This window comes from Procambarus clarkii, chromosome 15, assembly GCF_040958095.1.
Source record: "Procambarus clarkii isolate CNS0578487 chromosome 15, FALCON_Pclarkii_2.0, whole genome shotgun sequence".
Classification (NCBI taxonomy): Eukaryota; Metazoa; Arthropoda; class Malacostraca; order Decapoda; family Cambaridae; genus Procambarus; species Procambarus clarkii.
The window spans coordinates 11,471,765-11,486,764 of record NC_091164.1 but is presented as its reverse complement, the minus strand read 5'-3'; the positions used below and the strand labels follow the sequence as shown (position 1 = coordinate 11,486,764).

The 15,000-nt window shown below is 48.2% G+C and overlaps 1 protein-coding gene across 1 annotated transcript in view; it reads left to right on the top strand.

The window, feature by feature from the left end:
- LOC123759160 (uncharacterized) overlaps window positions 1–15,000 on the top strand; it is a 45,859-nt gene that overhangs the window by 27,925 nt on the left and 2,934 nt on the right. Inside the window, exons 10-15 of the mRNA XM_069324985.1 lie at window positions 2,057–2,158; window positions 2,853–2,978; window positions 4,584–4,743; window positions 5,799–6,059; window positions 11,714–11,815; window positions 14,275–14,377. Of these exons, the coding sequence (XP_069181086.1) occupies window positions 2,057–2,158; window positions 2,853–2,978; window positions 4,584–4,743; window positions 5,799–6,059; window positions 11,714–11,815; window positions 14,275–14,377 (854 nt within the window). The remainder of the gene's footprint in view (window positions 1–2,056; window positions 2,159–2,852; window positions 2,979–4,583; window positions 4,744–5,798; window positions 6,060–11,713; window positions 11,816–14,274; window positions 14,378–15,000) is intronic.

Below are 15,000 nucleotides of genomic sequence, written 5' to 3'. Positions count from 1 at the left end.
GCAGATAACGGAGCCCACTAGTACACAGAATACTCACCCGCTGATTTTCACGGACAATTAAGAAATAATCAGAGACATTACATTCTCAGTTACTACATACCTACACCACATGGCAGGATGTGCAGAATACCCCCGTTGAAAAACAGAGGTGCAACAGGTACTCTGAGAGAGAACTCTATCAACATCAGAGGCCCGAGACTGTTCAACACGCTTCCACTACACATAAGGGGCATAACTGGCCGACCCCTCACAGTGTTCAAGAGAGAACTATCAACATCAGAGGCCCGAGACTGTTCAACACGCTTCCACTACACATAAGGGGCATAACTGGCCGACCCCTCACAGTGTTCAAGAGAGAACTATCAACATCAGAGGCCCGAGACTGTTCAACACGCTTCCACTACACATAAGGGGCATAACTGGCCGACCCCTCACAGTGTTCAAGAGAGAACTATCAACATCAGAGGCCCGAGACTGTTCAACACGCTTCCACTACACATAAGGGGCATAACTGGCCGACCCTTCACAGTGTTCAAGAGAGAACTATCAACATCAGAGGCCCGAGACTGTTCAACACGCTTCTACTACACATAAGGGGCATAACTGGCCGACCCCTCACAGTGTTCAAGAGAGAACTATCAACATCAGAGGCCCGAGACTGTTCAACACGCTTCCACTACACATAAGGGACATAACTGGCAGACCCCTCACAGTGTTCAAGAGAGAACTGGATAAGCACCTCCAAAGGATACCTGATCAACCAGGCTGTGACTCGTACGTCAGGCTGCGAGCAGCCGCGTCCAACAGCCTGGTTGATCAGTCCAGCAACCAGGAGGCCTGGTCGACGACCGGGCCGCGGGGACGCTAAGCCCCGGAAGCACCTCAAGGTAAGGTAAGGTAACCACATATTAATATTTGAATATCAATGAATATCCTTAATATGTCCTAAAGGATTAACAATCGAGAAGGATTATTCAACAAATTAAATTTATAAAAAATAGAAGGAAAGGGAACTATCAGGGAAAGGGGCAAGCCAGTACGACTATATAGCACTGGGAAGGGGTCAGGAAAAGGCTTTGGGATGGGACGGGGAGGATGAATGATGCCCAACCACTTCGACGGCCGCGGGATTGTACGCCGACCTGCATGAAGCGAGACCGTCGCTCTACCGTCCAGCATAAGTGATTGGAAGGTGCCACATATACACATGGAAGACAGTGGATACCCAGGTCCCAGATTTGCACAACAAAATAACATGTTGGGGTGAACGATATTGGAGGAAGTGCAGAACACAGTCAGTGAAGAGCAGGGAAGACATAGGCACAATCAGAGGTTCACGGCTGTTCAACATCTTGCCAACATAAGAAATATTGCCTGAACACAAGTGGATGTGTTCAAGAAATAGGTAGACACGTTCCTGAAGACAATGCCGGATCAACCAGGCTGTGGTGGGTTATGTGGGCCTGCGGGCCACTCCAAGCAACAGCCTGTTGGACCAAACTCACACAACACAAGCCTGGCCTCAGGCTGGACTTGGGAAATAAGACTCCCAGAACCCCTTCCAGGTATAGGAATTAGATTGAAGGTGGTGAGGCAGACGCTAGACTCATTACTTCATACTTGGATATTTCAACTTTTGAACTCTTAGAGTAAGTGCTCGTTTAGACTTACGATATTTTGAATACCTTTGGTATTTGTTAGCATACATTTTGAACAGTGATACTGCTTTTGTTTAGTTTCTGTCGTACGGCTGCTTCATTCAAATTTTATTTACTCTTTCTAAAGGCATTTAACAAATTTCGAATTATAAATATATACTATAACTTACTCTTTACTTTAAGTCCAACCCTTCCTTGGCCGGCCTCTGATGGCTGTCATCACTGACAATGCTATTTGTAACGATCTTACAACCTATTAACTGTCTTACAGATAACTATCCAACAGCCTCCCTAACGAGCTAACGCTCCCCCACAACATACCAACACTAAAGCAGAAGGAACTCCTCCACTATTGCTGTCCGTTCAAGCCTTTCTAACCCAACCATTGCCTCCTGCAGGAGGGTGGCGAGGAAGGAGGCCCCAGACTACCTCTTCCTGCTGGAGGCCGGCGCCCACCCTACCCACCCTGAGCTGCTCCAGCTCCTCATAGCCAAAAGAAGGTGAGTCTGGGTATTAGGGAAACACGTTGTTTTGATTCTTAGCACAAATGATCAGGTAACACAGTAGACGTGAGATCAATGGATCTCACTAGATCCATTGATCGTAGATCCATTGATTCTCACTAGATCCATTGATCGTAGATCCATTGATTCTCACTAGATCCATTGATCGTAGATCCATTGATTCTCACTAGATCCATTGATCGTAGATCCATTGATTCTCACTAGATCCATTGATCGTAGATCCATTGATCGTAGATCCATTGATTCTCACTAGATCCATTGATCATTAAGCGTAGGTAAGACATATTAGTGAATGTGTTTGTGTGGATATAGATAGGAGCTGCCTCGAATGGGTCAATAGGTCTTCGGTAGTTATATTATCTTCTTATCTGCTTTATATAATACGCTAAATATTAAGGCTTTATCTGGTGATATATAAAGGAAATCGTGGGTTGTGTTTCAGAGGTCACTAGTGGATAAGGCTTACCATGAGCTGTGGGAAGGGAAAGCTCTCCTCGGCCTGCTAACAAGAGTCAGAAATCAACTAACCCAGTATCAACCTGTGTTAACAAAAATCGCATTAGGAATGTGACAATTAATTCTGGTTAAACTAAGCTTAATTCTGGTTAAGTTAAGCTTAATTCTGGTTACACTAAGCCCAACAGTTTAATGATAGCGTGTACGGTTACAGAAGAGTGGTGGGTCCCCTGCTGACGACTGAGGAGGGCCAGACCCACAACCTGCAGGGCGAGCAGGAGAGGGAAGGCTCGAGGGACACCGTGGAGAAGTTCGTCAGGAGGCATAGCAGCCAGGACGGGTGGGTGTGTGGCTCTGGCTCTTGGGCCCGCCTCTCAACTCTCAATCAATCAACTTCCACCCCCCCCCACATACACACACACCTAGGAAGCAGATCGTAGCAGCTGTCTAACTAGAAGGTTCCTATTTAATGCTACGTGAACAGGCGCATCAGGGTGAAAGAAACTCTGCCCATTGTTTCTCGCCGGCGCCGGGAATCGAACCCGGGCCACAGGACTACGTGTTCAGCGTGCTATCCACACAGCCAGCGGCGCCCTCAGACCCGTCCAAGCAACAATTAAGCCAAGGACACATTCGTCAATGTTGACGAAGGCTGTGTCCGAAATTGGTATTTTTCTCCTATATTAATTAACATTATTATATATTAAAGTTTGGTGTATAGTAAGGTCTGAATTAAGTTACGTTATGTGTTTGCAGTGTTTTTTTTTCAATCACAGTTGTGATTGGAACAGAGGCCGTCAGCAAAGCACTTATCGAACGTCATCAATTGAGAGTCGTGTGAGAACCGTTTTCATTCATAAAGAGGGGCTTTGGCGGCTGGATTAACGAGCCTTTGGCCGTTGTTTCAGCCCGTCCTCCAAAGGCCCAAAGTCCATTCCATGCACCCGCCAAACTCCCAGCTGTTTATGAATGAAAAACGGTTTACACACGACTCACAACTGATGACATTCGAACACTTCCGGAACAAGTGCTTCACTGACGAATTTTGTTCGAATCACAACGCTGTAAATGCTTCACCCACGTACTACAAATACAAAATAATCGCCAACAGAACCTAAACACCTAACCTAACCTAACCTAACCTAACCTAACCTAACCTAACCTAACCTAACCTATGCCTATAAATGCACAATATGCTAATATAGCATAACATTAATTTACATTTGAGAAAAATCCTGTTTTGAATGAACAGCATGATAAAATTTGTGAATGCGTCTGTGGGGTCGACCGCTGGATGGAATGGACTTGAGTCGAGGACGGGTTGCGTTGTTCATAAGGACGGACTGGTTACTGTATACTTGCGTCCAGCTCACAAGGTCGGTTAGACTAGGTGTTTGGTTTCTCTTGCCAATTCATTGTATTTACAGTACGTGTGTGTGTGAAGCATTTAGACAAAGGCGTTTTGAACACAAGTGTTCGAACAAGATCAGTGAGTAAAGTATTTTTCTTTTTTACAAAACAGGTGAGGCGGTTGGTGGATGAACCAGCATTTGTGCCATATTTATGACAACAATGTTGAGGACTAAAGTATACTTAGTGGTTGGTCATTAAGGGATTGTGGTTATTAAGCCACTTAATAACCTTTGGGAGATCAATAGACTTTTTAAACCCAACACAAACCAGACTGCAAGTGTCTCTCGTCACAACATAACTGTGTTTAGGTCCTTATTATACAGATCCCATTGTGTTGACCCGCACGTCTTGAAGTAAGAGTTCTTAATGTCATCCCTTACAGCTAGATTGACCTTTCGTGTTTGAAATGGGAGAAAAATAATATTACCAACTGCTCTCTATAGCTACATGTCAAGCCGGCCGAGCGGTCACCCATACAATTACTGACATCTGGTGTTACGCTCCTTGCTGTATCTCCCTAAAAAAAAAACAGGTTGCTGGATTACCGGGGCCTGCTGCAGGTGGGGCAGGTCGGGTCGGCCGTCCTGCTGGCGAAGGACGTCTACACTTCCCTCAGGCTGGACTTCGCAGCCTACCAGCAGGACGCCGCAGCGCACGTCTTTACCCTGGTGCTGACGCAGGCGCTGACGCAGGTGGGGTCAGCATGGAGACCAAAGCTAGGCCAGTCCTAGGGAATGGTGATAGGTGGGTAGTGGGAGGGAGATGGGGAGATAGGTGGGTAATAGGTAGAAGGGGGAGGGTAATGGTAAGTTCGGGAAGGAGGGGGGGGGGTTAATGAGGGGGTTTATAAGGGGGAAAGAAGGGGAGTGGGTGTTGTGTGCATACCTATCAGTGCTCACCTGGTAGTGACGAATGAGGAGGGGAGGGGGAAGCGACGGAGAGGGGAGAGGAATGAAGGGAGGGGCTAGTAAGGGAGAGGGAAGTGAGGGAGAGACGAGGGGGGAGGGAGGGAGATGGGGGAGGGAGGGGGGGGGACACACTGCCAAGCACGATAGGAATACTCGTCTCGCTGGTCTCTGCTCTATGCCAAAAAAAAAATTGTCTGCATTTCCCCTGCAGGTCGTTATTGCGCTACCGATCAGTATATCCTCAGAGCTGCTCAGTGTATACACACACACACACACACACACACACACACACACACACACACACACACACCCTCAGTGTACAACTGTGTGTATGATCAGCCTCTGGAGGGTTACTAAGCACACTAACTTGCTCACCAGTCAGCACGTATACTGTAGCCCTGAACAGTCCAAGATTAAGGTCAACTCTCAGTGTTCATACACCCAAGAGCCTGAGAATACACTTCAGAGTGTCTATATATGTAAACGGTTACCCTGAAGCTAGGCCTTCAGTGCGTCCCGCTTTATCTTTTGTCATTCAGCTCGGAAACATACGCAGGAACAAATAACTGTTTGGATGTATGTATGTTGCATGTCTGGGCAAGTTTTGTTTATGGTTTTGACTCTCGGATTAACTGCAAAGGTGTTAGTTGTTCGCTTTGACTTTACGACGCTTAAAAGTCGTTCACAAAAAGAGCTGTCTGGCCGCCATTTTTCAAAATGGCGTCCTAAATTCAGCTATAATTGTTGGAGACTATACATATTATTGTCTCTTAAAAGTTTTAAAGAATGTATATATTAATATTTACCTACTTTAAACGCTCCTCCCTCCCTCCCTCCAGGGCTACATCCCCTACGTCAGCAACGAGGCGCACTACGGCAAGCTCATGAACTTGGAGGGCTACGAGGGTGACGTATGGGGGCTGGAGAAGAACGGGGAGGAGTTCTTCGAGGAGTACGTCGACAAGACGCCGTTCTCAGACGTCGACGCCGGCCCCGACCAGTGCCCCCACCTCCACACCACGAGGATCTTCAACGACGCTTTCGTCCAGGACCTCCTGCAGGATGTGCACACGAGGCCCTGGAACCCCGCCCCGGAGAAGGTCAGCGTCAGAGCCACACTTCCGACTGCCATGACCAAGATTCTTCAGGCATTTACGCAACTATTTACGAAACATGTACATCTTTCCTTAATCATGGCAACCGTGTTTATATTCACTAGACAGTTTATGAGCTGTGAAGCACTCTGACGTTGTTTATAACAATAATAACCTTGGGTTGTGAAGCTTCTCAGCTCGTAATGTTGGTGAGGAAGAGGACAGGTTGACTTGTTTAGCAGTTACCAGGGAGGATGTTATTAAACAAATGATGAAACTCCAGCCAAACAAATCCCCAGGGCCGGGCGAAGTGTTTGTCAGGGTGCTTAAAGAATGTAAAGGGAAGCTTTGCGAGCCGTTCTTTACCATATTTAATAAATTATTAGTCAGGCAGAGTGCCAGAGTGGTTCCAATTTTCAAGAAAAATGATAGATCACTTGCGGCCAATTAGCTTAACGTCTATTATGGGAAAAATTGCCAAAAAAAATAAATACTGATAAAGCTTAATTTATATTCTCTAGAAAGGCAAAGAATTTGGGGTAACATGATAGAGGTGTACAAGTGGATGAATGGACATAACAAAGGGAATATTAATAGAGTATTAAAAGTATCGATACAAAATAGAACACGAAACAATGGTAATAAATTGGATAAGTTTAGATTTAGGAAAGACCTGGGTAAATACTGGTTCGGTAACAGGGTGATGATTTGTGAAACCAATTACAGCATAACATAATAGAAGTAGGACCCCTTGATTGTTTCAAGCATAGGCTAGACATATATAAATGAGATTATATATTATTTATATATTATATAGATTATATTATTTATTGGGTGGATATAAATAGGAGCTGCCCCGTATGGGCCAATAGGTCTTCTGTAGTTACCGTCCTTCATATGTTCTAATGTAAACTGTTTAATAATTAAGGCATTTACAACCACCATGAATGAGGAAAGATATACAGGTTTCGTAAGTGGATGCGTAAATGCTTGGTGAATCCTGACTCAGTTCTATAGGATACAACTTAGAAGGCGGCTCGCCAGAGGGTATTAAAACTTACCCAACCTAACTGAATCAAGCTTAACGTAACGTTATGATACACACAGAAATCACAATAGCGTGATGCATCAAATGAACAAATCCACAAGGGCCGTAACGAGGATTCGAACCCAAGTCCGGGATGATCCCAGACGCGCCTTAGTCGACTGCACGTAATGATATATACGATTCTGGCCGGCCGGTTATACGGGTCGACAAAGAACCCCCCCCCCCGTGAACACCACATATATATATCACATATAACCCATCACAAGGGTTAATATTAGTCTGACATGGGACAGTTAGGAAAGGATAGGGAAGGGTAGGTTTTGTTAGGCTAGGCTACATCACGTTAGATTAGAACAATTTTGCTTAGGATAATCTTGGATACATGAGGATCCAAGATACTCTTGGATACTCTAAGCATCACACGCGTTGTTTATCCTTGCGTCTCGGTGCCTGTTCTCCGTCACAATACACAGGGAGCATTATGTTATAACCTCAACCCTATATGCAAATACCGCCTGTAACATGCATTTAAACAACACAATAGTTACCCCCTAAGAGACGACCATACAGACGCCGGCCGGTCGTGACACCATGGGAATGATATCAAGCTATCCTCCTAAACCATCAGTACTTGTAGCAACTATGTGTTCCAACACACAAACATGACAATGTTACAGCCATTGCTAGTCACGTTATGTACAAGTTGAGACATCTGCTAATTCAACACCACCGCCACCATTTATAATAATAATTAGTACTATTATAAATAATTATTACTATTACAAATAATAATTATTATATATTTACAACATCTTACAAATGAGCTTACACTTAATGCGGCCACCATCTTCACGTTACTATGAAATGGATTACTTTCAATAATTACGGAGATTGGCAGCGAAGCTTACCAATTAGTGCTGGGGTGGAAGTATTAATTACGCAGGGGACTAGACCCCGTCCCTGGGGACCAGACCCCTTCCCTGGGGACCAGGCCCCTTCCCTGGGGACCAGGCCCCTTCCCTGGGAACCAGACCCCTTCCCTGGGGACCAGACCCCTTCCCTGGGGACCAGCCCCCGTCCCTGGGGACCAGACCCCTTCCCTGGGGACCAGGCCCCTTCCCTGGGGACCAGGCCCCTTCCCTGGGGACCAGACCCTTTCCCTGAGGACCAGACCCCTTCCCTGGGGACCAGACCCCTTCCCTGGGGACCAGGCCCCTTCCCTGGGGACCAGACCCATTCCCTGGGGACCAGACCCCTTCCCTGGAGACCAGACCCCTTCCCTGGGGACCAGACCCCTTCCCTGGGGACCAGGCCCTTCCTGGGGACCAGAACCCCTTCCCTGGGGACCAGGACCCCTTCCCTGGGGATTCCCTGAGGACCAGACCTCTTCCCTGGGGACCAGACCCCTTCCCTGGGGACCAGACCTTTCCCCTGGGGACCAGACCCCTTCCCTGGGGACCAGGCCCCTTCCCTGGGGACCAGACCCCTTCCCTGGGGACCAGGCCCCTTCCCTGGGGACCAGAGCCCCTTCCCTGAGGACCAGACCCCTTCCCTGGGGACCAGACCTTTCCCTGGGGACCAGGCCCCTTCCCTGGGACCAGACCCCTTACCTGGGGACCAGACCTTTCCCCTGGGGACCAGACCCCTTCCCTGGGGACCAGGCCCCTTCCCTGGGGACCAGGCCCCTTCCCTGGGGACCAGGCCCCTTCCCTGGGGACCAGAGCCCCTTCCCTGAGGACCAGACCCCTTCCCTGGGGACCAGGCCCCTTCCCTGGGGACCAGACCCCTTCCCTGAGGACCAGACCTCTTCCCTGGGGACCAGACCCCTTCCCTGGGGACCAGACCTTTCCCCTGGGGACCAGACCCCTTGGGGACCAGACCCCTTCCCTGGGGACCAGACCTTTCCCCTGGGGACCAGACCCTTCCCTGGGGACCAGGCCCCTTCCCTGGGGACCAGGCCCCTTCCTGGGGACCAGAGCCCCTTCCCTGAAGACCAGACCCCTTCCCTGGGGACCAAGACTCCTTCCTGGGGACCAGAGCCCCTTCCCTGAGGACCAGAGCCCCTTCCCTGAGGACCAGACCCCTTCCCTGGGGACCAGACTCCTTCCCTGGGGACCAGAGCCCCTTCCCTGAGGACCAGACCCCTTCCCTGGGGACCAGACCCCTTCCCTGTGGACCAGACCCCTTCCCTAAGGACCAGACCCCTTCCCTGGGGACCAGAGCCCCTTCCCTAAGGACCAGACCCCTTCCCTGGGGACCAGACTCCTTCCCTGGGGACCAGAGCCCCTTCCCTGGGGACCAGGCCCCTTCCCTGGTGACCAGGCCCCTTCCCTGGGGACCAGACCCCTTCCCTGGGGACCAGACCTTTCCCCTGGGGACCAGGCCCCTTCCCTGGGGACCAGGCCCCTTCCCTGGGGACCAGAGCCCCTTCCCTGAGGACCAGAGCCCCTTCCCTGAGGACCAGACCCCTTCCCTGAGGACCAGAGCCCCTTCCCTGAGGACCAGACCCCTTCCCTGAGGACCAGACCCCTTCCCTGGGGACCAGAGCCCCTTCCCTGAGGACCAGACCCCTACCCTGGGGACCAGACCCCTTCCCTGGGGACCAGACCCCTTCCTTGGGGACCAGACCCCTTCCCTGAGGACCAGACCCCTTCCCTGGGGACCAGAGCCCCTTCCCTGAGGACCAGACCCCTTCCCTGGGGACCAGATCCCTTCCCTGGAGACCAGACCCCTTCCCTGAGGACCAGACCCCTTCCCTGGGGACCAGAGCCCCTTCCCTGAGGACCAGACCCCTTCTCTGGGGACCAGACTCCTTCCCTGAGGACCAGACCCCTTCCCTGAGGACCAGAGCCCCTTCCCTGAGGACCAGAGCCCCTTCCCTGAGGACCAGACCCCTTCCCTGGGGACCAGACCCCTTCCCTGGGGACCAGACCTCTTCCCTGTGGACCAGACCCCTTCCCTGGGGACCAGACCTCTTCCCTGTGGACCAGACCCCTTCCCTGAGGACCAGACCCCTTCCCTGGGGACCAGACCCCTTCCAAATAATTCCCTCCTTTGGTACATCTGGTATAGGAAGTAATTTAACATTTAACTGAGATCGGCGATGCACTAAGTTAGGTGACCCAAGAATATAAGAATCTGGGAGCCTCTTACTGGTATAGGCAGGAGTGAATTGATACACATTATATAGTAAGGGCTTACAATGAAGTATATTTCTACCTTTTCATTGAAATCGTGTGCTATCTTCCCCCCTATCAAGACAAATAGCATGGCCAGTGCTTGTGATGTTACAAAACAGGGACAAGAATTTACTCAATGTGCTTACCGGCTATTCATGCCCGTGCCACCTCTTGGGTGGCTTAATCTTTATCAATCAATTAATTCTCAATGTACAGATGTGGTATAATCCACAGGCGGGTCACCAGATGTGTGCCTTCCTCTCCTGCAACCACACAAAAATCCCCCTCCCCCCTCTTTCACACACACACACACACACACACACACACACACACACACACACACACACACACACACACACACACACACACACACACACACACACACACACACCTCCAAGTTGAAGACTCGGCTCACACTGCCCTAAAAATCATCTTGCCAGACTTGGTTACAAAGGAACTCTGGTGTTCCGGCTGGTCAAGAACATGAAGCTGATGTCTTGACGGGATGTGGTCAGCACACCAACCCTTAGGGACACTACACATGTGGAACGTGAAACACACTGGATAGATTTTTTTTTTTTTAATTTTGCCCCGAGGGGCGAGTTTACTGGGCAGCGCCACCCATCCTGTGAGTGGACACACCGCCATAGCAGCATGTACAACACTCCCCAATAGGAAAACCCGCTGGGTTGTTCATCCTGTCACTTGTACCCAGAACGAGCTGCGACTTGATAGAAATAGCCTAAGCTAGTCTATCCCTTTGAGGTGTATTTTTTCTTGTCTCAATAAACATACTTGAACTTGAGACACGCGGTCAGCCTTCGGGGCCGAACTCAGGTCACCCCTACATTGTTGCATATTAATTCTGTAGAGGGCACGAGAAACAAAAAAATAATCTTAGGTCAAGCATAGTACATACATGTACTATATTCGTCCGAAGAGAGCACATATTAGGCGCAGAAATGCTTGAACAGGTATGGTTAGGTTTTTACTTTTTTCCATTTTTTTAGAATGCCATGTAGGCCAATTCAGTAATACCAAACGTGAAGGTTTGGGGGTCCAACAGTCCATACTGGTGCGTTTGACTAAATACTTCCTATAGCTGCTCTAATTACTGGACGTTGGGTTGAATAGTGTGTGTGTGTTGTGTGTTGTGTGTGTGTGTGTGTGTGTGTGTGTGTGTGTGTGTGTGTGTGTGTGTGTGTGGTGTGTGTGTGTGTGTGTGTGTGTGTGTGTGTGGGTGTGTGAGTGTGTGCGCGCGCGCGCGCAGCGTATCAACAGACCAATGACAAAACACAATTTTTGTTAAATTATGAAGCTGTTTATCTTCACATGTGATTAAATTTAAATTCATATATACTCTCTCAGTCTTTTTCTCCGTGTGTGAGTGTGTGTCTCGGGGGAGTGTGTCTCACCCTGCGTCTCCCCTACAGGAGGGCCTGAGGGTGTTGACTCCTGACGAGGGTCTCAAAGATGTGATGAACGTCTTAGTGCAGTCTACCATCAGGAGTCTCTTTAATGACCCCAAGTTACAGGTAAGTGAGAGAGAGAGAGAGAGAGAGAGAGAGAGAGAGAGAGAGAGAGAGAGAGAGAGAGAGAGAGAGAGAGAGAGAGAGAGAGATAACATGTATCTTATGTACAGTGCGTACATATATACGGGACTTGAGCGGCACAGTGGTAAAGCACTCGCACGGCGCTTTGCCAGCGCTTTGGCCTGGGTTTGTATCCTGGGCGGGGAGGATTGACTGGGCGCCAAACCTTAACTCTCGCCTCTGTTCACCCAACAGTAAAATGCGTACCTGGTGGTTAAACGATTTGGCGGGTCGTATTCCGGGGAATATTAGGATTAAGGACCTGCCCGAAACGCTATGTGTATATATATATATATATATATATATATATATATATATATATATATATATATATATATATATATATATATATATATACACATCCTATGTATGTGTGCATTTATTCTTGTGATTTATGTATTAAATGTGTGTACGCAGGTAGCCGCTTTGCACATACTGACAGCTAAAGTGAAATGAACATAAATACTTTATAACTTATATCATTATATAAATATATAAATCTACGCACAGGAGTTAATGTCTATACTCTGTCTTCAAGGGGGTTCAGATAAGCGGTTGCCAGGGCATATATAACGATTAGTGTCACTCGGTTAATAGGCACGTTAGTGTCGATCTACGTCTTCAAGATGTTCATTTAAGGGGGATATACGCAGGTGTGAACTTTCACGCAATTAATGAACGAGTTTAAGTAGACATTTGTAGTGACAGTTTTCAAAAGGACTTTTGAGGTGTTGAGTTGTAATGAGCTCTAGCGAATGTTTGTTTGTTTGTTTCCCCAAGAGTTTCTGTCACTAATTTCAACTCGGCAAACAGTACTAGGAATAACGTCGGAATAACTTAAGAGATTGCTAGATTGATTGTTTTATTGTTTGCCGCGGGAGATGGGTGGTTTGTTGATGCGGGGCGCCCCATACCTATCCTGCGAGCGGTAGCGCAAAAAAGTATTACATGAGCACACAAAATATCTTGAACAGACCTCAACGAAGATTATTTCATTAACACACGATGTGTGTGTAAATCACGAAAATTAACACGTGATGAAAAATGTGACTGTCAAACCACGAAGGAAGAGAATTGAAACAGGAATTTCCTTAAGGACTTTCGTATATCTCTTGAGAGGTTATCTTGAGATGATTTCGGGGCTTTTAATGTCCCCGCGGCCCGGTCCTCGACCAGGGCCTCCACCCCCAGGAAGCAGCCCGTGACAGCTGACTAACACCCAGGTACCTATTTTACTGCTAGGTAACAGGGGCATAGGGTGAAAGAAACTCTGCCCATTGTTTCTCGCCGGCGCCTGGGATCGAACACAGGATCACAAGTCCAGCGTGCTGTCCGCTCGGCCGACCGGCTTCCCTCTATATATATTAATACATCTTCAGCAGGAATGATATAATATTGCTTACTACTTACACTGATTGCCAGGTTTCGTTAGTATTCCCTCGGGTAGAAAATAACTTTAGTAATTTAAAGTTATTTTTATAGTAAAGAAACGCAGGGAGCCGGTCGGCCGAGCGGACAGCACGCTGGACTTGTGATCCTGTGGTCCTGGGTTCGATCCCAGGCGCCGGCGAGAAACAATGGGCAGAGTTTCTTTCGCCCTATGCCCCTGTTACCTAGCAGTAAAATAGGTACCTGGGTGTTAGTCAGCCGTCACGGGCTGCTTCCTGAGGGTGGAGGCCTGGTCGAGGACCGGGCCGCGGGGACACTAAAAAGCCCCGAAATCATCTCAAGATAACCCACCGAACTGTCACGTCTTGAGTTCCAGGGTTTCTTCTCGACCCACTGCCTTCAGTATCTAGAAAACGTGTCATCATTCTGACTTTGAACTTAAAACACTCAAAAGCTGGAACTGAACCCTGTGGCTGCCATTGAAATGATCAATGTAGCCGCTCGGAAATAATCATTTATGTTTACCGTGGGATATTTTCAGCCCATCTCGTCGCTTTGCCTTGAAAGAAACGATAAACTGTGCTCGTAATAATACTGTTATATTAACTTCGGCTGGTGTTGGCAGGGGTAACTCTACTTTTAGTCGATATAACATTAGATGTCAATATTTGGAGAATGGTCCAGCCCAGTTTGGACACCAGGACCTAGTCTGTCTGTAGTAGTTATGGTAGTAGGTAGTAGAGGTAGTAGTAATAGTAGAAGTAGTAGTTAAATTAAATTAAATTTTGGCCCCGAGGGGCGAGTTTATTGGGCAGCGCCACTCATCTTGTGAGTGAAACATACCGCCATAGCAGAATGTACAACACTCCCCAATAGGAAGAAAACCCGCTGGGTTGTTCATCCTGTCACTTGTACCCAGACAAGTGACAGGATGAACAACCCAGCGGGTTTTCTTCCTAGTAGTAGTTGTCGTACTAGCAGCATCACTAGTATCTATAAAACTGTGTGGACAGGTGGCGGAGAGAGGGGGGCCGGGTGCTGATGGTACAGGACCAGGACGGTACACTCTGGACGGTACGTTGGTTGGTACTGGTCGCTCTCAGCCCCATGCACAAGGTACCTCATTCACGTTCGTAACTTTGTACCTTTAATGTAAGTCTCTCTCTCTCTCTCTCTCTCTCTCTCTCTCTCTCTCTCTCTCTCTCTCTCTCTATAAGAACAATATTAACTCCCGTATTGTAAACCTCTTGATTTTTCCTGCAACCATCCACTTGGACTGGTTGGTACAGCACCGGTATTGTTTTCGTGCACTGCCAGTGTTCGATCCCCGATGGTCCAGGTGGTTGGCCCATTGCTCCTGCACTCTGTCATTATATCCCAGCTCCTCGCCCTCATATTCTTTCCAAATGTTATATAGAAGTATCGACTTAACTTTTTCTCCTCAGTTCCCTTCCCTTCTTCCCCAGTAAGGAAGTCTCCTTAGTTCCTTCCCAAAGGAGGATATTATAATCTCCTTCTGTTAATTATGGGCGACCTCTTACTACCTCTGCTAGAAGGCCTACATCTTATGACTGATTCTATCCCAAGTAGGACCTGCTTATGCTTGACTATCCCATGTGGAAGGGCCCTGCTTATGCTTGCCTATCCCATGTAGAAGGGCTTGCTTATGCTTGGCCTATCCCATGTGGAAGGGCCTGCTTATGTTTGCCTATCCCATGTGGAAGGACCTGCTTATGCTT